The sequence below is a fragment of the Brachypodium distachyon genome, chromosome 3, assembly GCF_000005505.3.
Source record: "Brachypodium distachyon strain Bd21 chromosome 3, Brachypodium_distachyon_v3.0, whole genome shotgun sequence".
Classification (NCBI taxonomy): Eukaryota; Viridiplantae; Streptophyta; class Magnoliopsida; order Poales; family Poaceae; genus Brachypodium; species Brachypodium distachyon.
The window spans coordinates 19,118,003-19,143,330 of NC_016133.3; the positions used below are offsets into that span (position 1 = coordinate 19,118,003).

General features: G+C 45.0%; 2 protein-coding genes across 2 annotated transcripts; one reads left to right on the top strand and one right to left on the bottom strand.

Annotated features, from left to right (window-relative positions):
* Positions 1 to 484: 484 nt before the first annotated feature.
* On the bottom strand, positions 485 to 10,237 carry LOC100823592 (synaptotagmin-5). The gene is made up of 13 exons (XM_010236262.3): positions 9,986 to 10,237; positions 7,419 to 7,523; positions 7,272 to 7,322; positions 7,017 to 7,137; positions 5,906 to 6,027; positions 4,964 to 5,065; positions 4,811 to 4,885; positions 4,654 to 4,733; positions 4,423 to 4,573; positions 4,127 to 4,357; positions 2,154 to 2,426; positions 1,966 to 2,079; positions 485 to 978 (listed from the first exon to the last, which is right to left on the bottom strand). The coding sequence occupies exons 1-13, from the start codon at positions 10,088 to 10,090 to the stop codon at positions 820 to 822; spliced, it is 1,689 nt and encodes a 562-aa protein (XP_010234564.1). The 5' UTR covers positions 10,091 to 10,237; the 3' UTR covers positions 485 to 819.
* Positions 10,238 to 16,165: 5,928 nt separating this feature from the next.
* On the top strand, positions 16,166 to 21,053 carry LOC100823897 (putative chloride channel-like protein CLC-g). Its single transcript, XM_003573630.4, has 5 exons — positions 16,166 to 16,448; positions 16,999 to 17,199; positions 17,412 to 17,589; positions 18,742 to 20,457; positions 20,558 to 21,053. The coding sequence occupies exons 1-5, from the start codon at positions 16,291 to 16,293 to the stop codon at positions 20,723 to 20,725; spliced, it is 2,421 nt and encodes an 806-aa protein (XP_003573678.1). The 5' UTR covers positions 16,166 to 16,290; the 3' UTR covers positions 20,726 to 21,053.
* The last annotated feature ends 4,275 nt before the right edge of the window (positions 21,054 to 25,328 follow it).

Consider the following 25,328-nt stretch of genomic DNA (forward strand, 5'->3'; position numbering starts at 1 on the left):
CCTTGGCAAAACAAGAGCTCAGATGTGAAATACTTCCTCTGTCCCAACAAAGGATGTCTCAATTTTGACTAAATTTGAATGCATCTATACACCAAGTCATGTGTAGATATATTCAAATTTTAACAAACTTGAGACATCTTTTGTTGGACGGAGGGAGTATAATTTTTTTAACCCAATAATTGCTCGAACATACACAACAAGGGCTTAAGGTTTTGAGCTTTATCTAAATCATGGTCCATAAAAAGGATCACATTGTCCGCATATTGCAGAATAGACAAGCCACCATCTACTAGATGTGGCAGTACTCCTCCGCCAATTAGACCATCAACTAACTCTTTCAAGCATAGCCACAATGTTGATCTTTCCGAGTTTGAATTAAATGTCCAACGTTGCCCCCCCCACCCCCCCCCACCCCCCCCCCACACCCCCAATCCATTTCCCAAATCCACGAATTCCACTGTGCACAAATCACGGCTTGACGATATGTATCACAAACAATTAATATCACAAGTGTGCTATAGTCCTGCCTTCAAAAAGAAAGTGTGATATAGTCCTAATGCATTGCAAACACGTGCTTCCAAGACATGGACTTGAACTTTCCTGTACTTTTAACATTTCCGAGTCTCCCGTGTGATCATCTATTCTTATGTATCCACGCCACATTGCATTTCCTATCATGATCAGAATCTACAGAGAATTTACGCAATTATTGTGGCACCGTGCGGCTACAAGACCCAGGCGGATCCGTATACAGAAATGCTAATGTACAGGCATTTCTAGGGGAACAAGCAGTCTTGTCGTGAAGTATCTATACAGCTTTCACTGGTCCCGATCACGGTCACGGTAAATTGGCTGCGGCGTCCACTTGAAGTGCAAGTTCAGCTTTCCGGATTTAGCACCTTGTAACGCATATGTATCTTGGAACTCACCTTCAAGTATCGCTCTTGTAAGTGTCAAGATGCATCTCCCAATGTAATCCTGCAATTTCGGTAGATTAAAATTAGCCCAAGAAAATCTAAATAACAGAGACCACGTTTAAGGCTACAGGATGTACTGAAGCATAGTTTTTACTTCAGTAGTCCCTGGACGAAAACTTCGCAGGTCTCACAGATATTGCTTGAGGGTAAACCTTGAAGGTAGTTAGACTCAGATTAGTTATAACACTAAACCCATGATTCAAAATCTACTTGACCCTATTCACATCTCTAACTCCGACCCAAATCTTACGGGACTGTCATTGGAGATATGCAGCGATCTCACCTGACTATTTGTGTTTTGTTCTCTTTCTGCTCCACTGTCACCTTTTCAAGTCACCCAGATCCCGCACCCAATCCGATGCCCATCTTATGCTACCAGCCATTGTAGCATACTATTTCCCTTTTTTGCAGGTGCACATTTTATGGCAAGCTTTGCAACTATGGATTTTGCTTTACCTTTTTCTTACACGATGTGCATTATTTATTGGAGTGTGGCTGCACCCATGTGTGGAAAATTCATATCTGTATGGGAAATGACTTCCTGGTTCAATCCATTCCGAGAGTTATATGTTGCAGAACTACAAACAGTTAAAGATATATAAAGTAACATACGCAACAGTTTTGAACACTGGACAATTAAATATTAGGAGGTGCAAGTGTGCAACCCCACCAGAGGTCCACAGCTAGTCCCTTCAGTGTATCCTCGTTTCTTCCTCATTTTTTCCCACAATTTTGTTCAATGATCAGCAAGAAAAAAACAGTTCAACAAGTGCTACAATGCATATTCCGCAAACCCCTATCAAATCCAGGACATCAAAATCTTGATCTATAATCATATGCATATTACATGAATAAATCTACTCCCTCCGATCCATAATAAGTGTCAGGGATTTAGTACAAAGTTGACCATCAAAATCCCCGACACTTATTATGGATCAGAGTATCTAATATGACCATCAAAATTAAGAGAGATGAAACAGAAATGAACCTTTCCAAATGTATCATGGTCCCATACTTCCACCATGAGCAAGTCATGCAGGGCATCTTCTACTACAAAGTCAAATGTCTGGTTCCATATTGGATTTAGCGTCTCAGTCACCACCTGCAAATATATTGAATCATATATGGAAAAAGAAAAATGGTGACACAGAACTGCAGATAGGTACAGAAACTAACCCTTGTCTTCTTTTTGGTTTCTCCCTTCTTTAGATACAAGACAACAAATGGGTCAGCCTTTCCCATCACATCCATTGCTGGCAATTCTTCTGCAGATATAACAGTTACTGAAAGGACTCCTCGCATAATAACATTTTTCCTCTGGTTGACATCAAATCCATTAGACTCTGTCTTGAGGACCTTTTCCAAAGATGTTAACTGGATCTGACTAGCAAAAGGATTGGAGACCCCTTCTTGTTTACCAAAAGGGTAGTACAGGAGCTCCAGGTGTACCTGACAAACAAATGGACAAATCATTAACTTCTCTACAAGAAATATTTAGAAGTGCCAGTGCCATGATGTACCCTAAGAGATGGCCCATATCACTTCCATTCAATGATCCATGAAACCGAAACATAGACAAAGAAACACCATACATTGACAGTCATCATCATGTAATTACAGAATAAAAATGATTAAATAAACCAATCTTTGGCACCGCAGTTCTTGGCTTTATCTCGCGATATGGCATAAAACTGCCAGATACTACATTTCAGCATTGATTGGCTAAGAGAAGTAGCGTCACGATGCAAAGAGATTATTTGGCTCCATGTTTACTAACTCATCTTTATTTTTTCCACAAAAAACTCGTTATATAAGTAACTTGGACAAATTGTTTCTTTTCGTATGAAATGAAACAGGGCGAAAATCCTTTCATCTAAAAAAAAAAACTCGTTATATAAGAACAACACTCTCATCAGCAGAAGGCTTGAGGATCCCCATGAACATGAAGCCTGAGATAACAAAAAACTAAGTTGCTCATCTTATAAAACAGTACATGAGTTGCTTCGTTCACTACAATACTCAGAGTTTCTACCGCATACAATTAAACAGAAGTCCGAAATCCATTTTTCTTTAAATTTAAACATAAGGTCTGAAGAAACCAATAAATGCTCAACTAGGTCCATGAAGCTGCCACAATGCCACAGTTGCTCAACTGGGTGTACTCCGTCTACTTGAAGTTGTTCATGCGCCGTGCGGTCTTTGATCTGTCGATGAGACGAGGCGAGGATGATCTGAACAGCTTGGCAAGGATGCGGAGCCGAGCTGAGGCTGGCGGTGTGGGTCGGAAGTGGGGTAGCAAGGGGGACCGATCCAGTGGCCCGAAAGGTCAAGGTGGTGGCGCAGGAGTAGGGCTCAGATTGGCGCAGCGCAGGCTAAGTCGGTGGCATAGGATGGGGCAGGGTGCTGCGGACGGACACAGGCGACGGTGAATAGGGAGCTAGTGGTGGCGAGAATTTGCATGGCCGGCGGCAGCAATCGATCGCTGGAGGCAGCAAATCAGCCTGCGACGGGAGGGAGGGATGGCGAGGGGGGTAGCATCGGACGAGGTGAAATTTTAGCCTGCCAAAAAAATCTCAGGATAGGGGGTGGTGTTGTCCCTATTTCTGGTGAGATTTGAGAATATAGGGTGAACCCCTAAAAAAATTATTGGGATTGGGGATCTGTTGGAGCATGAAAGTTGGCTTTTTAGCAGTTTTTACTTTTTACTTTTTTAGGGATTGGGGGTGGTACAGGGATTTGCCAGACATGCTCTAAGACAGAGAATAAGAACGACCTGGTCTACCAGTGTGGGCCATGATATGACCAGAGGCCACCATGTTCGGCTAGCTAACTGTCAGGTAAGAGGAAACAGAGGTTTCCTGGAGTAACATAGACCGAGGACAGGAAAGACATGGGTTAAGTGTACTTTGTTGGTTATTCTAAATTATCGATGTCACTAGAAAACACTTTATTAAATAGAACAAAAAAACATAAAGAGCAAAAGTGGCAGGAATACATTACTTGGAATTATATTAGTAGTTTAGTACTCAGCAGTTACATTCATAATGGTAAATAGCAAATGCCATGAGACCATAATGGTATGGAACCACATGTTAGTAAGCTATAAAGCTATATATAGGGAAGTTATTATGAAAACTGCACCAACTGACCTGACCACGAGGTTTCTTATCCCTCTGAATTTCAAGGTCTTTCACAAGTTCCAACCAAACATCTTTCACCTTTCCAGGCTGAAGATCCGCCAAGTCTACTCGAGCACAACCAATAATCTCCGATGGTTGCAGCCCTTCGTCATCATAAATTTTCACAGTCAGATGCTGGGTTACTGAGTCCTCGACCACAAATTCATAGTGTTCGTTCCAGATAGGGTTCAAATCATTGTTCTGCAGCAGAATAAATGTAAGGGTGCAGTTCATTTTATTTGATCAGATGAATGCATCTTACTTACTATTGTTTTGCTTTTCTTCGTTTTTGCACTCAGTGGGCGTATATAAAGCACAGCAAATGGGTCAGACTTTCCAACAAGGTCTTTGTTCTTCAAGTCCCTAGCTTCCACAAGTTTTACTTCTAATACTCCAACAGGTTTCAGTTCCAAGTCACTGAAAAGGGTAGGCATAATGTCACTACTCGTAAGACAGACATAGAATTATACTCCCTAATCTTCAAAGTAATTAATTACCTATAGTCTCCTGGCACAATGGGAACAATTATGCGATTAGGCCATGTCAGTGTGTCCTCAATGGTATCACGTATTGTTCCCTGAGTTGTCTCAAGAATGAAATATGTGCAGCAGTATGCAAATTAAGTGTTAGCTGATACTGTAGGGGTTACCATACCTCAATGGCATCAGAAATTCCAGGAATTGCTGTCATTTCGCCACCAACAACCTTGAGGGTGAAATCTACCTTGCTCTGAAGTCAAATTAATTTCAATGATTTAATTCGCTGTGATTTTTTGCAACATCGTATGATCAAAAGAAACTGGTGTACCTTCTCTCTCAAAGAAACACAAACAGCTCCAAAGCAGGGGAGTTCAGAAACCAGAGGCTTAAAGACTAGCCGCAGTACTCCTGTGAATCCAATATTTTTTACCTACAGATAGAAGAACTTAGAAACAGATATTAGTGCTTTAAATAAGTGGTTGCACCATGATAAAAAAAATAGAGTAAATATTATGGAACCCCAACAATTGGGGATTTGGTATCAGATAACCACAACCTTTGGGAAAAAATCACATAACCACAAGTATTTCGTTAATTATAAACAGAGAACCCAAATTATGAGATCTGGGGCCTCGTACAGCAAAACTGACCAGTTGGGACCATTGGTCAGTCAGCACATGGACAGAAAAACCTGGACCCTGAGCCGATCCCGACCAGACGGCGAAACAGACTTGCCCGACCCCAACCAGTCGAGCCCAGGTTCAGCTTTGGTCTGTTTTTTGCCACGTGGCAACTGCAGGTGGCCCCAACCAGTCAGTTTCACTGTCAAAGGCTCTAGATCTCATCATTTGGGTTCCCGGTTGCAAGTTAGGCAAATAGTTATTATGTAAAAAAACTCCAAAAGTTGTGGTTATCTGACACCAAATCCCCAATGCCGGGGCTCCATGATATCTACTCAAACTAATAAGATGAGAAGGTTAGTGTAGCATGATGCAAGGAGAATAAAGAGTCAGCTATGAAACTCAAGTCAAATGTGACATTGTTTCCGCGTCTCTGGTAATTCTGTTCAAAAATCAAACCAAAAGGAGTAATACAATTCTCATTAGAAGAAACTGAATCTTCAAATTGCAATCGCTAGACACGAGTATAGCTGTAGTTTGTTTGTTATTACTGATACGAAGTGAGAATACTCCATGGTAACACATCTAAAATCACATTTTGTAATGCAGGGTTCTGTATTTAAATGCACATTACTACATTTGTGAATTACCTGCACAGGGAGTGAAATCCCCAGTGTTGTTTGGATGTCGAGTACTATGTTGGGATTACCATCCCACTGCATCTCAAGCTCCATGGTGATACCAGAACTGTCACTATCCAGGATTGAAACTCCTGAAAAGATCATTTGTTAAAATCATTTGTAAGAGGATCCAACCAGCCATAACATGAATACGACAAGGGAGAAGAAATCATCAACAGAAAACTATGATATCACATAAATGTGTTCCTCATCGATGACATATGATTTGAAAAGGCATCGGGATACTTCAGCTCTATGTTTCAAAGAAACAGATATTGTTGATGTATCATGAAACAGCAAACAGCGTTTTCTGGCCTGGTAATATGTATAAGCTGGGTACAGATCTTTGGTTCAGGATGCATGAGAGATCTGTTGCTGCACTAACTGTTATTGAACAAACATTATGAGAAGGTCTTACCCTGTTATGTTGGAAGAAACAAAGCCACTCAACTATGTTAATACCCTTATGAAGCATGACGTGGGTGACCATATTAAACATAAGGTTTGTGAACCAATAAACAGAACAATTGTTAGCTGGTTGTTGATGTTCTTTTCCAGCCTTGCCATAGCTATAGACGAACTTTTCTCTAAACATAAGTCGTTCTACAACCTCGAGGCGTATTTTACTCCCTGCTATTTTACCTTAGTTGAGTAAGTTTCATTCTAACTGTAGAAATTAAAATTTCAATGTCAAAAGGGGGTAAAACAAAGAATTAATTATTTCAATGAGGGAAAAGGCTATGATTCATGTACTCATTAATTCATGTGCACAAAATTAAAAACTTAAGAGAACCAAGCTCAGGTTGGGTGGTCAGCCCAGCGAGGGATGCTGGCTGCCCACCAGGGTTCGACCCCCGAAGGTCGCAGTCTGGTGTCTCACTTTGCCAAAAATTAATATATGTATCTATATACTGTCAGAATGAAATCGCGCATCTCTTACAGTTTAATGTCAGAAACAAATTAAAGAATTAACTTTGCATAGCAAACTATATTAATATACCACACACACAATATTTGAATATATCAATATAAGGAGGACCATTGATCAAGGAACATGTAGCTTTTTGTACAGGGGTCCTACCTGTAAACTGAGGAGCAACAGTACCGAGTGTCAGTTTTGAGAAATGGATGGAAGCCAAAATGAATGACTTGTACTGCTCAAATACAGGTTCCACAGAAGTTTTAATCAGCTCCGATGCAGCCTACAACAACCACACTTGTTGTCCTAAGCAACTTACACAATCCATTACAAATTTACTCAAGGAACACAGCAAGAAAACTCAGTATCTAGCAACAGCACTAGGGAATATTTAGATGAAACAGAAAATATTTGCACCTCATTGACAAATGGCCAGATTTTCGTCAATTCTTGATTCAGCCATTTTAGCTGTAAGAGTTAAAGAAAATAAGGTATCAGTATAAACAATATTGGACAACACCTAGGTCAAAGCATATGCAAAGAATAAGAGAGAAAAAGGCTCAACTTTTGCTTTTGGGTGAAAGAAACCCATGACGGATAGAACTCAGGAGGAATAAGTTTCTTCAAATCTTGCACGGTCAACTTTGAAAAAGATGAAACTGTAGCAGCCTACACACAGGTTGAATTATGGTATTAATTGAAATACTACTGCCAGTCCCTAAATAAGTGTTGATGCACGCACATTCTTGTCAACAAATAACTGCTATGCTATGGTTTTTTTTTGACCGAAAACTGTAGGAGAGGCTCTGACAGTATGTATATATATATAGATATAAAAACACAAGTTACAAGCAGGGTACAGGGGGGACACAGGGAGAAGGAAAGGGAGAAAAGAAAGCACCTACTCAAGGGACAGAGGCCGATGAGACCAACCAGGCTCGCAGAGCCTCCTTAGCCCCACTGCCAAATCTACAACTCTGAGAAACTAGGGAGACACGAAGCTTAGCGAGCCAGCTATTAACCGAAGGAGTTACATTGTTAAAAATGGGATCGTTTCTACACTTCCAAAGCTCCCAGGCAGCGGTGATAAACTCCTCCCGGTGAATCACCGGCGAAATGTAACCCTTTATCAGACACAGACTGCTATGCTATGTTCTCAAGGTAAGTTTTCACAACTCATCGCATCAGCCAAGGAGAACATGAATTACTTCAAACAAAATAAAAGAACATATGAAGTAGCTGCTTTTGCTTACTGGAATGCTTTATCTCAAATAACGATATAGTCAGAAAGAATACAGTTATTAATTAAATACACTTACTTAGCCAGAGAGAAAGAGAGAGAATGATAAACAAATATGTAAAGATGCCATCCAACATTAACTAGATATGATTAAGAAATTCAAGTCAACCATGATGCAACTACAACAAACAGATCTGAACTTTTAACATCGGAATCATCATCAAAGACCATAGCTCCACAAGAAAGTCTCTGCATGTACTACTTTCCATATATTGACTGCAGCCTTTGTATACCAGAAATGGATAATACAATGAATGCACAATTGAATTTGCAGTAGTTAGGACCTTTGTGGAGTACATATTCCTTTGTAACCTTTGTGGAACACATATTCTGACCCTGAACCAAACCCAGTTGTCATGGATATTATCCAATTGCTGTACTAGTATCATTAAATGTCTACCCATTGTCATCATGATCAGGCGTAATAAATTAAACTTGCCCATTTCAACTTCAAACTAATATGTGACGCCAACATGGTGTTATACAGTTGCAATGGAGTGTCAGATTTCATGCTGTATGTTTGCAAGCAATAACTTCAGAAGGTTCACAACATCCAGTATCATCATTTTTCATACTCCCTCCGTCCAACAAAGGATGTCTCAACTTTGTCCAAATTTGAATGCATCTATACACTAAGTCATTTCTAGATACATCCAAATTTTGACAAACTTGAGACCTCCTTTGTTGGACGGAGGGAGTATAATTTTTCTCAACCCTTCTCATATGAAATTGATCAAAAGAAACTGGGAATACATGAATTTTCTTCTCAAAGCATTTGAGATTTTATTTATTCAAACATTTGCAAATGTGATATATTTTGCAAATGCACTTATTTTGAGTGCTAAGCTATAGGCTACACAAAAAATCAGTTGCCCTTCCATGGAGCCTCTTCCATCATCAAAATAGGAGAATCATATACCAGATGTTGCAACTTTATCAATATTCTATGGCCGGGCTCTATTGTTGGATATGATCAGCTTTCATAAGCTAGATACTGATAGGACAGTAAGCCACGTAGGTGCAGGTGTCCATATTCTACAATTAGCAAGAGAAACTTTATTTTCCAAATAAGTAATATGGTGAATTGCACGAACACATATTTCCACTTGCCATAAAGAAGCATTATCAGCAAAACGAAGTACTTTCTCCGGTTAGATTTAGGTGTCGTTTTCGGTCCTTGTCCAGATTATCAGGAAGGAGTTTGGCAGCCCTCCCTCCTTCTCAGGTATCACGTGAACAATTTCTTTCAGTCAAACTGGTGCAGAGCATCCTAAAATGCTTTAGTGACAGGTCTGCATGTGCCCCTGCCAAGTTTCAATAGGAGTATTTAGCCAAACAGGAAATACACAACCAATCTTGCATGCTGCAAAACCAATCAACAACATCTTAGCGCGACCACTCATTACTGGACTCCACAATTGTTTTGTGAAAATAAAACACGGAGCAGCCGATTCAACCATGTCTCCTCAGATTCCTTAAAAGGCATCCCAATTGGAAACGACAAGCCAGATTAGGATTAAAGCCTGTGGCAATTACGACCCGTATAAATGAAGTACCCAGACCTACGGTATCCACGTCACTCAACATCAACGTCTCTTCATTTCCATCGCACCTCACTCTACTCCGGAATTAAACAGCACTCTAGAGCATAAACCTAACGGGTCGTAATTTCGACCACCTCGGCGGTTTCAGACCCGCGCACCGCATCCCCGCAGCGCGGGCGCCAGCGTCCAATCGAATCGGTTCGAAATCATGCAACGGCAGGATGAAATTGGAAACGAGGCGAGGAGGAAGGAGGGAGCCGATGAAGCCGTCAGTCAATGGCACGTACCAGCTCGCGGCGCTGCTCGGCGCGGGAATTCTCGAAGCGCGCGAACGCCATGACGACGGCGACGCCGAGCACCAGCCCCAGCAGGGCCCCGAACAGGAACGCCATGGCGCGCCACCGTCCTCCTCCGCCTCGCGAGGTCGAGCCGCGCGCGTGCCTGGGTGGTGTTGGCGGGGTCGATCGATTGCTTGATGCGGAGAAGATGCGCGAAGAGGAGGGAGGGAGGCGAGCCGAGTGGTCGTGGTGGTCTTCTTTTCGCCTTTGGGTTTTCTCGACTATTCTGATTAATTATTATTTCTCCATGTGATCTGCGGATGGCTGTCGGTGATGCTGGGCCCGCGTGTCATTGTGTGTTCGATGACAGATTGGCGTGCCTGGGAGAGGTGGTAGGGTATGGGGATATGTGTTAAATATTCTGGTTGATCGTTTTTTTCTCTTTTGAAAAGTACTCAATACTCATTCTCGTTGATCCTTTGTTTGGAGCAGAAGGGAACAGATGGGGAGGAAGGGCGAGTCGAGTCACCATGTGTGTGCTTCCTGATGTTTCCGTGGAGAGCCACGTGCCGTACGGGGGCAGATGTCAGTGGGCGCGAATACGTGTGGTCTCTCGATTCTCGTGGATATAATATGGGGTGTCATTCTATCAGATCAGATCCCGTATGGAGTAGTTTGGTACTCCCTGGCGACATTTTTATGGAGGGAAGGAAATACGTTTTTCATGTGCTCTTTCCGATCAAAAGTCGTACTAAATTTGAAATACTTATTATGGATAGGGCAGAGTAGAAAAAAACAACAAAATCAAAATTTTAACAAATTCCATTCATATGAATTTGAATTTTAAATTTAAAAATCATGTTATCACATGGATTTGCAGAATAAGAGACAAATCCAGAGAGGATACATTTTAGAGAGTAATTGAGATTCTTCAATCCAATTTCGTGCTAGTCAAACAAGTTTGTTCATGATATTCAAAACGAATTCCAAAATTATAGGTCCAAATGATGAGAGCCAAACGAGCTTGTTAGTTCTAGTAAGATCGGCACTTGTACCTAGATAACCGGAGCTAAACAAGAGAATTATTTGGTAAGATGCTTTTACGTTGACTTGGTGTTTAAAGTTTGAAATGTCCATGTATGCAAAGATTGATGATTAAGTCTTGATTTAGCATGGAGAAAGTGTCATGTGAAATCCGATCGGAAGAGGCAAACCTAAGCGGAGGACAACAACGTCGACGACTTCCCAGAGGACGTCGACGGTGCAACGTAGCGGAGAACGATGTACTCGTCAAGGCAACTCATGGAAAGGAGAGCACATAGACGGCCGGCAACGGTGGTGGCTCAGAGCCTAAACCATAGCTGGGTCAATAGAGGAAGGTGCGTGAGGAAAAAGAGATTTGATTGAAAGTGAATAGTTCATGCAAGAGGTGGAGAATTTGTGAACGAAGATAACTTTATCTTCGTGGCATTGTAAACAACTTGTCGACCTACGCGATCATTATTGCGAACTAGGAGACAGAAGCCGTTGGGAGTTGCGAGAAACACCTATTTTGATGTTTTAGCTTCTAATGTAATTCCAAGAAGTGTTTCTAGAAAGCTAGATTAAATATCAGGTGTATTTAATCTTGTGCTTTAGTTAGGAGGCTAGAAAGGCTAGAAGCACCACAAGCAAAAACGCTAGACAATGAGTTCATTCATGTGGCTTCTAAACACCTCGTATACGATATCCTCAGACCATCTCAGAGCCCGTATGTATCTTCAGGTTTCATCGTACCTCTCGTTATTGATCAATATAAAACCGGCCAAGTTGGCTAAAATATTGGAAGCAAAGACATGTCGATACACGATCAGAAGGACGGCCAGTCGGCCAACAATAATTTGATCAGTAGTACTCCCTCCGTCTCATAATACGAGGCACGCACGCATCTCTATATCGTCAATTTAGCTAACTAAATATGAATTAAATAATTAAATAATTATATCATTAGAAAGTTTTTTTATAACGTTTGATATACTTTTTGTTAAGAAACATACATATTTAACTAATCAAATTGAGATTTAAGGATGCGTGCGTGCCTCGTACTATGGGGCCCAGGGAGTAGTAGCTAGCTATCGGGAAAAAAGATGTCTAACACTAGGGTCATTCGACCTCCTGCGCCACTGAAAGAGTGTAATCCCGGCCGATGTTGCTTCTTAAATGAGCAGCAGCATCCTTCCGAAGAAAAAAGCTTTCCAAAACCAGCAAAACTTGATTGAGACTCTCTTTTTTAACGACCAGTTGTGATTTAGCAATAGAAAACTGCCAAGGGTCGGGAGGGATGGCTCCAGGTGAAGGAAGATAAGAACCTCACTACTGCCCCTTTACAATACCCAAGAGGGATCTTTGAACGGAACAACTGTATCAACACAAATTAGGCGTGTAGTACGGTGAACCTTTTTTTGTTTTTGTTAGTGGAGATCGGTCCGACTTGCTCGATAAAAGAACCAAAATGATTGGCCTTGGACCAATTAAATTCATGATCCACGGCCCGTTCCTCATGTGCATTATTGTACTATGCGTCGTGGACCTGTCTCGCAACTCCTTCTGGATCCTGGTTATGCTAGAAGTCTAGGAAGCGATGGAGAAATATAATTTGAATCCATGGTGTAAACCGCGCGTATAACCCGTGCAAGTGTGACGGGAATTTTGTTCGCATGGGATAAGACAGAGGATATCATTGATGTCGACAAGCAAATTAATATCATAGGAGATCGCCGTATACGTAACGAGTTCTTCTGATAACTTCTCTTTTGATCATCTCCTCTCGAAAAAATTCTCCCTTTTCGAAAAAAAAATCTCGATAATTTTTCGAGTATTTGATTCAGTTTCCTAGATCATGTGCGCTGGATTGTGGGTTGATTGCTACTACGCAACACAGTAATTCACACAGTAATTCAATAATATGCCCATTCACACGTTCAACTTGCATTTCGGTTAGGTAACCGAACTCTATCCGTGAAGATGTACTGACTAGGAAAGCAAAAACAATGAGGATCATACTAGTAACTTCCGAAACTCAACAGTCAACCCCCTGTCAACTGCCCACAGATTCTTCTTTACCAAGAGATTCTTCCTTACTAAGGGAAAATTGAGCTTTATTACTCTTGAACAAGGTTACAATCAATAAAATTACATCAGCAATATATGGGTGAGCCCGATTTAACACAAGTTCGATTAACAGCCACTGGAGGGGCGATCCGTAGCACGGTGTGAATTTGATCCACGTTTCCAAAGGCTCTCTATACACGGTAATATGCGAAAGGACTCTTTGGCGCTTAACCGCGCTCTGCGGACGAAACTGGCGCAAAATCCCGGATGGGCCCCACCCTGACTTCTCTCTACGTGCCTTCTTCCACGATCCCCTGCCTTATCTCTTCCGATAAAAAAAATCTCTTCCCACGATCCCCACGCGCACGATGCTTCTTCTTCTCTCCTGACTTTCTCTACCTAGCTAGAGCGACGAGGTGGGCGGCGAAGGTGAGACAGGACGAGCCGGAGCCGGCAGCAGCGCAGAGGGCTGCGACGGCGAGTCGAGATCGAGTCGGAGCGGCGGCAACGGTGGAGGCGAGGAGGTGATGAGTCACCGGAGAGGTTAGTCCGAGGTCGAACTTAGGGTTAGGGGGGGGGGGGGGTCGGGGCCGGAGAAGATGCAAGGTTCTCGGGGTTAGAGAGGTGGCCGGGGCGGCGGTGGACCGGCGGTGGTGGCGGATGGGGCAGGAGCGGCGCGGCAGCGCGCCGGCCGCGAGTGGCGGTGGACAGCTGGTTGGGCCAGGGACGGCCGGCGGCTCTCTTCATGTCGCGGCGGAGGCTACCTGGTCGGGACGACCGCGACGTTCACACCGGTCGGAAATCGTCCGCAGTCGTCGGCCAGTTAGTTCTCCCCAGTAACATGCTGTGCAACCTTCACTCATGAGATCAGGATACTAATATCAATCTTGGGCGGATGTGCCGGGGAATTAATATCACGTCTATTACTGCTCCAGGCGCATGCATTGAACATCCATTATGAGGCGAGATTTATTTTTTCTTGAGGAATTATGAGCTGAGAATATTAATTCACCACGCTGCTCCGGCGTCCCAAAAGCCACAAACCAATTGATGAGACATCACGTGGCCCACCTACCAGGGACCGTCTCTCTCTCCCTCTGTTACGGATGTCGTAGACCCGGTGCACACACTTTCTGGGTGGTACCTTTGTCTTTTGTGTTTTGGCCAGGTTCGGCCTATGACTGTGAACAACGTTATTTTGCTTTTGGATTTCGTGAGTTTTTCTTTGAAACGAGAGCATGAGAAATTTCCATGTAGCTTAGTGCTTTGGGTAGTTCCTAAAATTTGTTTGATCTGTTTTTTTGTTGCTTTAGGTAGCAACGTCCTGAACGAATTGTTAATATTTTAGCGACGTATACAGTGATTTGTTTGATGCACATTAATATGTCATTCTATGTGTTATTGTACGCAACAAGATTAGTAGGTACCATGGGTACATGAAGAGAGTACAAAATTTTAGGGAATGCCCGTGCTATGATTTTTTTATTGTAGATGACGTACCATAATGTACTTACATGAGAGGTACTAAGTATTAACGATGTAGATGCTCGTACCATTATTTTTTTCCTTGGTACATGAGGTTGATGCACGCAGTTTTGGTATTTTGACGAGGTACTTAAAATCTGATAAGGCACATACCATGTGCCATAATGTACTTACAAACGAGTTACTAAGTATTGACAAGGTTGTAAATATTGACGAAGTACAAATCTCATAAAAGGAGAATAAGCCAGTGTCCGACGAAAAACAAGAGAGAGAAAGAAAGAAAAGGGCAAAAGTTGTGTTTATGTCGCTGACGAAAACAAGAGTGAGAAAGAGAATGGCGAAAGTTGTCAGGTGGTCCGGTCACATTAAATTAGACCAAGAAAAAAATACTATTCATATCGTTAATCACTCACTTTAATATAAGACATAGTAAATTAATTAGATGGCACAAATCTCAATGGCTCATCCTATGGGCATCATGATGGGGGTAGATACCACCCAGGGTACCGTCTCGATCTTGCTGGAAGTCGTATCTCCATGTGCCTCTATATGGTTTAGCTAAGTGCTCGCATGATAAAAAAAGAGAGTTGCTACAAGCCTACAATAAAATAATTCCTAGAATATTTTCGGTTCATCCAGTATTGTGAAAAGACTCTTTTGCCGGGAACCACGAGGCATGGATAATGTGGTCAATGGCTCGATGCAGACACACGCGGGCGCGAGCGGCCGCACGCTCCAGCAAAATAACCCAATTATTTCAAGAAAAAAAAGCCAAAGAAGGCCGGCTCAACACAACACAATGCAGCTCATCCTAGAAATTTAAAAGTTTGTCACTAAAATTTGAAAGTAAAATGATGAATTCCCATCTGAAAAATTGAACGGTTGTATAGAAAAACATAAGTTTCTCCATGAAAACATGAAATTTTAAAAAGGAACCTCATCTGAAATTATTTTTTTGCCAAAGAAACAAATAGTCCCCTCCTAAAATTTTTGGAAGTTTGCCCAAAAAATTTAGAAGCACATCTTAGAATTTAGAAAGATTTTTTTGTTAGAAAAGGAGGAGGGGTGAGTGTACCGGCGTGTTGTGAGCATCTCTTTGAAAGTTTGTCAATAACTGTTGACCGCTCATCTTTAATTTTGAAACTTCACTCTTCCTCAAATAAAAAATATTTTTATTGAAAGCCCATATCAAATTTTGAAAGTTTTCAGAAAACTGAAGTTCATCTCTAGAATTTTATGTTTTCTTATTTGAGAAGAATAAAAAAAGAAAAGGAGGAAAGCCCAAATATAAAGGCTGAGATCAGCTCGGGAGGAAGGAAAATTAGACGCACTCGGGATCACTTTAGGCGAAAAACCGCTCAGGAGACGCTTGGTCGAAATTTAACCGTAAGATTGCTAACATGTGAAGCTTCCTAAAGTAGCCCCTGCCTCGGTGATGACCTTCCAAGAGTTTTGGGCTACATAACAGAAAAATTGGCCAACGTACCATTGCCAAAGCCATAAGGTTCCAAAATGCCAGTGAGCAGTGTCGATGACATGTTAGACCACTGTAGCAATGGCATTTTTTTTCCTCTTATAAAAGCTCCCCACAAATACTCAAGTAGTCTCGGTGTATAGACCAAGCTTACTGACTCCTCCCAATCAGGCAATCACGGTGTTTCCTCCCTCTTCGGTCCCAATCAAAACTACCTCCTCCTGCTCCCGTCTCACTCTGCAGGCTCCCTTGTCCATCTCCCTCCATGGCGTCCACGGCTCCGAGGGAGGACCCTCTCATGGAGGACGACGAGCAACGCCCGCCGCTCACCCGGGCTCTGCTCCACCGCAGCGCCACCAACAACATTTCCCAGGTGGCCATGGTCGGCTCCAACCCCTGCCCCATCGAGAGCCTCGACTACGAGTAAGCAACCTCTGCTTCGATTCGTCTCCTAGAACTTAAGATCCTCGCAATCCTTCTCTCTGCCCCCCAATCTTTGGCACCTCTCTGTTCTTCTTTCGTATCAACATCCCATGATCCCATCTGTATCGAATTCTTGATCAATTGCCTTCTCAATTGCTCCCTGCTCTGCTCGTTTTGGCATCTCAAGGCCTGTCAGTCAGTCATTCCAGTTGTTGATTTCCTCCGTCTTTCTTGATCCAACTGTACTCGCAAGAACTTATCTTCAAAATTCTTGCATAATTGCATGGATTGGCATGTAAAAATCTGTGTCCCCTGTTCCTATGAGGTTCCTTATCTTCGCTGCGCTGTCGTGGCTGGTCCGATCATCTTTGCCCCATTTGGCATTTTCTCCTGTAGTATACCTACCAAGCTTCTCGCTGAAATTACCATGCCAAGTTGCCTTCCTGGGCCTTCCTGGGTATCTTAAAATTGTCATTACCAGGTATTGCAATCGTGATGTATCTTGAAGAAGCTAATTGATTCCATTTGGAATTCGAATTTTGCGTGGCAGGATAATAGAGAACGACCTGTTCGATCAGAACTGGAGGTCACGAGGCAAAGCCGACCAGGTCCGGTACGTGGTGCTGAAATGGACCTTCTGCTTCGCCATCGGGATCCTCACCGGCATCGTCGGGTTCCTCATCAACCTCGCCGTCGAGAACGTCGCCGGGTTCAAGCACACGGCCGTGTCCTCACTCATGGAATCCAGCAGGTGCTCCTCCCTCCCCCTGATCTCTAGCTACCCTGTCTATGGATCTTGCTTTTGCTGAGCACGACAAAGATGTTCTGTATGTTTGTCTCTAGTCCGCACCGTGTTTGGAGTCCCAAAATATTCCCAATATTCAATTCAGGTTCATGTCCGAGATCTTGCAACAAAAGTCTCATCCTCATGTGGCTTTTCGACGGTTTGTTGGGCGTATGCAGCTACTGGACAGCCTTCTTGGTGTTCGCCGGCGCCAACCTGGCGCTGCTGCTGTTCGCGTCTTCAATCACGGCGTTCATCGCGCCGGCTGCCGGCGGGTCGGGGATCCCGGAGGTGAAGGCGTACCTCAACGGCGTCGACGCGCCCAACATCTTCTCGCTCAGGACACTCGCTGTCAAGGTCAGTCCTTACACATCCTAGCTAACTAATCCAGCTCAGCGTTGCCTCTTCAGTGCTTCCACGGACAACGAGCACATGGTCCACTCCTCACTCACGAATTCACGATTGCCAGTTGTACGCTACGCCTGGCCTGATTGATTTTTCCCACCAATCAGTCAATAAATAAATAAATTAATTAAAGAGACATCAATTCCTGCATCTGCAAGACCTGATCGCATAGGTTCCGATCGAAGAGAATTTACTAGTAGGGGCATTGTTGTATGATCCATGTGGGAGGGCATGTTCTTGCCAGTAATTGTTTTTTGTGGTCGGCATCGTTTGATTCTTAAATTTTTGTTTTGTTTGGATCCATCCACTGCATCAGTTATCCGTTCGCGCTCCATCGATGTGTGCACCTATTTGGTAGGCAGAGTATAAAATGGATCAATCATTGAAGCTGGAACCAACCTCCAGGCTCCAGATATCTATCTAACTGAAAGTGAAATGTCAGAGAACATATATAGTTCGTTTGGTTTGGCATACCAAAAGGATATGACTGAATCATCCATCCCCAAAAGGATATGACTGAGACTGAATCATCCATCCGACTAGAGCTAATACGACATTTTTCACTGCAACTCCTAGGATGGACAATGGAATCAAATACCAGCATTTGTGTTTGGGACTTTGAATTTGAAAGCGTAGAGAGCCCAGTTTTCTCAGTATTGCCCTCCATGGAATCTAAAATTCCATCCTAGTAATATTCCAATTTGTTGATTTTTTTAATTTTTAATGGTCACAAATGGTACCCATCGGTCCTAAATTAACTGACGTGGATTTGTATAATAATTACTCCCTCTGTTTAATAAAAGATGTCTCAAATTTGTCAAAATTTAAATGTATCTATACATGACTTAGTGTATAGATGCATTCAAATTTAGTCAAAATTGAGACATTTTTTGTTGGACGGACGAAGTATACACGTTAATTCGGTACGGAGGAAGTATAATATTTCTTGTAGCATTATCTAAACTACATGAGTGAGTTAAAAAAAATTCGAAAATGTTCCCGCAGTACTTGCGTAAACAACCAAACATAAAAGAAAAATTACAGTTACACTTCTGAACCAGTGCACGAATTTTTTTTCTGAAATCCAAATCGATCGTTGTGCAGGTGATCGGCAACATCGCGGCGGTGTCGTCGTCGCTGCACGTGGGCAAGGCCGGTCCGATGGTGCACACGGGCGCGTGCATCGCGGCCATCTTCGGGCAAGGCGGCTCCCGCAAGTACGGCCTCACCTGGCGCTGGCTGCGCTACTTCAAGAACGACCGGGACCGTCGCGACCTGGTGACCATCGGCGCCGGCGCGGGCGTCACGGCGGCGTTCCGCGCCCCCGTGGGCGGCGTGCTCTTCGCGCTCGAGTCGCTCTCCTCCTGGTGGCGTAGCGCGCTGATCTGGCGGTCCTTCTTCACGACGGCGGTGGCGGCGGTGGTGCTGCGGCTGTTCATCGACCTGTGCGGGACGGGCCGGTGCGGCCTCTTCGGCCAGGGCGGGCTCATCATGTACGACGTGAGGAGCACGGCCTTCGTCGACGGCGACCTCATCATGACGTACCACCTCAAGGACATCCCCACCGTCGTCCTCATCGGCGTCATCGGCGCCCTCCTCGGTGCGCTCTACAACTTCCTCATGGCCAACGTGCTCCGCCTCTACACCGCCGTCAACGAGCGAGGCGCCGGGCACAAGCTGCTCCTGGCCGCCGCCGTCTCCCTCCTCACCTCCTGCTGCCTCTTCGGCCTCCCCTGGTTCGCTCCCTGCCGCCCCTGCCCCACCGCCGGAATGAAGAACGCCGGCCTGGCATCCACAACATCATCTAACGGGACGTGCCACTCGCTGAACCGGTTCCGGAGGTTCCACTGCCCGGCGGGGAACTACAACGACCTGGCGAGCCTGTTCCTCAACATCAACGACGACGCCATCCGGAACCTCTACTCCACGGGGACCAACGACGTGTACCACCCGGGCTCCATGCTCGCCTTCTTCCTCGCCTCCTACTTCCTCGGCGTTCTCAGCTACGGCGTGGTGGCCCCCTCAGGCCTCTTCGTGCCCATCATCCTCACCGGTGCCACCTACGGGCGGCTCGTCGCCATGCTCCTCGGCGACCACTCCGGCCTCGACCACGGGCTCGTCGCCATCCTCGGGTCGGCGTCCTTCCTCGGCGGCACACTCCGGATGACAGTCTCCGTCTGCGTCATCATCCTCGAGCTCACAAACAACCTTCTCCTCCTCCCGCTCGTCATGCTCGTCCTCCTCATCTCCAAGACGCTCGCCGACTCCTTCAACTCCAGCATCTACGACCTCATATTAAAGCTCAAAGGGCTGCCGCACCTCGACGGGCACGCCGAGCCCTACATGCGGCAGCTCACGGTGGGGGATGTCGTGGCCGGCCCGTTGAGGAGCTTTGGGGGAGTGGAGAAGGTGGCGCACGTGGTGCACGTGCTCCGGACCACGGGGCACCACGCGTTCCCGGTCGTGGACGAGCCGCCGTTCGCGCAGTCCCCCGTGCTGTACGGGCTCGTGCTCAGGGCGCACCTGCTCGTGCTGCTCAAGAAGAAGGAGTTCTTCATGGCGACCCCCGTGCGGTGCGCCAAGGAGTCCATCGCCGGCAGGTTTGAGGCGCAGGATTTTGATAAGAGGGGCTCCGGGAAGCAGGACGCCGTCGAGGACGTGGAGATCTCGGCGGAGGAGATGGAGATGTACGTGGACTTGCACCCGTTCACCAACACGTCGCCGTACACAGTTGTGGAGACCATGTCGCTGGCCAAGGCGCTCGTGCTCTTCCGGGAGGTCGGCCTGCGCCACCTCCTCGTCGTGCCCAAGGCCTGCGATGTAAGTAAAGCTCTTCTGTTGCTTGATTCGCGAAAATACACTTTGGAACGACCCTTAATTTGTGTTTTTGGTTGCTGATTGATGATGAAACTGCGTGCAGAGGTCGCCGGTGGTGGGGATCCTGACGAGGCACGACTTCATGCCGGAGCACATCCTGGGACTGCACCCGGTTTTGCTGGGGGGGCGGTGGAAGCGGCTACGGTGGCAGAAGGGCGCCGTCACCAAGTACTTCCGCTCGCTCATCGTCTGGATCGCCAGCAGCGGCTGAACCAGGAACACCTGTATATATACTCTCTGTTGCGTTCTTGCTGGCTGCAGAATGGTCAGCTCGGGGTGGGGATCAATTTTTGCGCATTTCTGAAAATAATTACAAAGGACACGTACGCAGTTTTTTTCAGTTCGATTCCTTGTATATTTGTCTCATAAAGGAAACGGTGGTTCGTGTGTTTATCTCAAGTTGGGCTTGACATCTGTTGTTCTTTGTGCACATTACGATAGGAAGATGTTCTCTGTTCTGATCGACCATGATTCTGGTAGTCGAGTGTGTCAGCTCAGTTTGTCGTTACTGGAGTAAGAATGATTGGTTGGACCATCTATTTTCTCTGTATTTGTCTTTTTTTTCCTCTGCGACAAGTATTTAGTAACGAAGTTAGTATCATTTTCAAAAGGCCGAATGATTGGTGCGTGTCATTTGAGGTAAAGTGAATTCTAGCGGTACCGGTACCTGTGTGAGATCTGCGGTTCAGTTTTTTGGGTTCCACGCGGCATGCGCCATGGACAGGAAATCGCGGGAGGGAGGTTGAGTACGACAACTGACGAGCGCATCTCGAGGAGTAAGGAACGACGGATCCCGCACCCGTAGGTGACGGTCCGTTAAAATCGCCAGACTCGTGTCATTTGATCCAGATGAAACACGGCCAACATGCGGGTTGTGGACTGTTGTGCAACACCAAGATCGTAGTCGAAGGAGTCGATCGCACACGATCACAAGGTACATAAAAGTAGATTGACACAAAGAGGTGAGAGGAACAAAGCTCTTTATTACTCTTTCTGATCTCAATAGTACGCACAAGGGTAGTCTCTTCTCCTTTATATAGGCCCAATAGGTAAGGAATAAGAGCCCACAACTAACGTTAAGTGGAGGAACGAGTCTACGGAAGGTGGAGGGAGGCGCACGTATCGGTGGTCATCCCTCCCCATCGATCGGTTCCTCAACAATTACTTCGGCGACGCATCCAGCCACTAAAAATGTGGCCTCCAGAAGTTTTATGTTTATGTTTTCTTTTCTAAATCTGAGTCGCTTTGTGTTCTCGTATATCTCAACCACTTGAAATAAAAATGAATTATGACCTTTGTTGTTAAATGTAAAATATTCTAGTCTTGATCTAAGTCAAACTTTTTAAAGTCAAAAAATTTCAAATTTGCTAATTCTACAGCGCGAGCAGACGGCACACGTGAAGGATTTGCTATACCTGTTGTGCTTTCGTGGCCTCCGGATTGGATGTTAGGCGGTGATTTGCGGTAAGGGCATGCGGCGCGGATAATGGTCACCCCTTCATTAGGTTTGTAGGCATAATTTGATGGCTTTGACTTGTTTGATCGATGTCTTTTTGTCAGGTGGTTGTGTGCATCATTTTGATGCAGAGGGAGGGGTTTCATCATCCTTTTTGAAAAAAGAAAAAAACCACAATCAAATATGTATAATACTGAATACAAGATTTAATAATACTAAGTAAGAGTTATACATATTGGTATGTTGTTTTCTAAACTTGGACAAAATTTAAAAGTTTAACTTATGATAAAGCTATAACATCTTATATTTAGGAATTGAGAAAATATATTACTAAGATTAAGCTTGCGGTATAAGAACGTGTCATTTTGACAAATGATGTTGTATCTAAGATTAGTCTTCAAGGTAGACTGAGGGATCCGTTGATGGTTGGATAATTATCAACGGGCTTAGAAAAGTTTGGGATTTCTATGGGCTCATGGCTATGAGGTGATGAATTTGAAGCCTTTTAGGTAGTTCAAACATGTGCAAGAGCCTATTATCTATTAGATTATTAGCTAGAGACATTTATGGACATTGAACATGAATGGAGAGGGATGTTAACCGTCTTGTGGGCATCAGGTGTGGGCTCGAAAACTTTATGAAAGCCTCCGTTATAAAAGTGAGGAAGAAGAAAAACAAAGAGAGAGAAAGGACGAGAAAGATTGAATGAAGAAGCTTGCCATCCGTTAAAATGATTTTCTCCCCAAAAAAGTGCTTAGACCCACCCACTTGTCTCTTTCAAGGATGTGTTTTCATCATCCATTGGTGAAATTGTTCCGTCAGTGGCTCATGGGGTGCCACATATCTTATTGTTGCTATCCAAGATATTGAAATCTTGATGTATGTGAGTCTTTAATGCTACCTGAAAAAAACTTTATATACCTCACAATCGACAAAAATGGAAAAAAATTGGGTGTAGTTTTTTTCTACCATAGTTTAATGAGTTTCCACGTTAAAATCCTTGTGTCCATGATGTTGCTATGGAATTTTGTTTTAGATGACACTTGGTACTCACACATCTAAGTTATGTAAATGCGTGCTGCAGAGTGGAGGGCACTTACCTAACAAGGGAATGACCCATGACATGGAGCCATGTGAGGGCTCAAACTTCGTTCTCTTTAGGTTTGTACTCTAACAACTTTGGATCTTATATGAACACCCAATAAAAAGCAGTTTTTTCATGAGCTAACTTGTAAAATAGAGATGTCCAAAGAGATTATAAAAAATGCAAGGCCAACTGAGAACTAAAGCAATATGTCCATTTTATTTCCACTGAAAGCAAATGATCATAACATGGTGAACATTTTCTAGATCCGTGTGGAGAAAATTACAAAGTTGACTGAACCATAGATAGGCAATAATTAATTTTTGGTTTTCTTGTGGACCGAGCAATAGATGGAAAATAATTAATTTTATCGCCACAATCTTTTATTAATAAATGCACATTAATTACTAAGATGCTGCAATCTTTGTATAGCATGTTGTTGTCATCCTGTTGTGGAGAACGCCAAAGAAATTAAATTTTTCAATGCAAACAAGGACGAGGTAACAAAGACCTCGCGAGAAAGGAGTTCTAGATAAAATCTGGTCGTCGAGCGTTGATTTCCTGACAATTGTGTTAGTTCTCTTTGTCTCTAGCAATTAACCCAATCCAAGATGTATGAAAGGAGGACACCCCTTGTGTGTAAGATATTAGAACATCTTCCATCTTCTACTTGCGTGTTATGGAGACGACGTTGTATGGAATAAATGTGTCCCGGCTTCATTCATATCCTAGTGTGTCCATCAATGGCTATCTTTTGCAGTAATGACATTAGTAATGTTTGAGTTTGTGTATGGTTATGGTTCTCAAATTTCACTAGGCCCCCAACCCCCGCGTCGTCTAAGGGCGGCTCGGGGGAACCCTAGGCCCGCTGCCGCAGCTACCCTCCCTCCCGCCCTACCCCTTGCTCGCCGCCGCCGGATGAATCCGCCGGGCTAAGTCCGTGCGGACGACGGTGGCGGTTGGGCTCTTCTTGCTCGCAGCGCTGAGGGGGGAGGCTTGGCCCCGGTGCTTGCGGCCAGCGTGGCGGCGTTGGCGGCCTGTCCTCCACGTCCTTCCTGTGGTCCTCTACAGTGGCGCGGTGCCGGGTGAAGCTCCTGCTTCCTCCTTGGTGCGGCGGCGTCGGCTCTGTCCGGCGTGTTGGGGTGGGGTGGCGGCCCCCTCGTCCTGCTCCCTGGTCGTCATGGCGTGTGGTGGCAGCCGGCCGGCGGCCTACTGCGTTGGCCGATCTGGCCCGTCGGCTCACTGGCGGTGAGGTTGGTGGCTCCTGTGTGGTGGTGGCGCCGTTGCCACGTTGGAGGTGCTTGGGGCAGTGGATTTGCAGGCCGATGGCGCTGCGGGTCTTCTCCGCCCCTGGCCAGCAGCGTAGGGGTGCGTGTAGGAGAAGGTTTGCTCTGGGCGAAAGCCGATGGCGTGGCGTCCGTGGATGTCGCTCTCCACTTGGGGGCTGTCATGGAGCACTTCGTCCTTCTCAGCTCTCGGGTCTCATCTTCGGGTCAAGGCCTAGGCCTTGCGGTGCAAGGTCGGACGATGGCGTCGTTTTTGCGTCGCTTCCCCTCCTGAGGGCGTCGTCTTGAAGATTGTGTTTCCCTTCGTGCTTTCCCGGGGCTGGCCATGCACGGCTTCGTGGTTGGCAGGTGCCCAGCCGGCGTTGTGAGTGTTCCGTTGGCGAATTTTGTGGCAGCGACGATGGTGTTGAGCAAAAGTTAGGCTGCGGCAATGGTTTTGGTAGTCGGTCCTTCCGACGTGTCCGCTAGCCTTCCAGGTTGGGGTTGCTTCGTTGTTGGGGAATCGGAGTCGCCAGCTCAGAGGAGTGATGCGTGATGACGATGACTTGGTATGAGGTGGTCCGATCTCTGAGGTTCTTGTTCGGCGCTGGCCTTGCATATTGCCTCTCCGAAGCTCACCATCAGAATCGGCGGCTTTGTTCGCTTGCAAGGATGGTTGCCTGTTTGGCATGGGCCGACCCGAGCTTGCGTGCCTGCAGTGGAGGAGTCATTTCTTGGGCGTTGGTGGGTGAAGTTGGAATCGCCAGTTCGGGAGGAGTGTTTGTGTGATGACGATGACTTCTGCTTGCAACCTCGACAGCTCTCTTCGTCTCCGTGCATTGAGTGAGTGTGGGTCGCCAGGGCAGCCAGGATGGTCTTTAGTGCCATGACGGTGCTATGGAGATTGTAACGGTTTTTGTCTGGTTTTCAGTTAATTAACTGGACAATTATATTCCTCTCAATTGATAGATGAAGTCTTTCGGACGCCGGTTAAGGAAAAAAACAATGA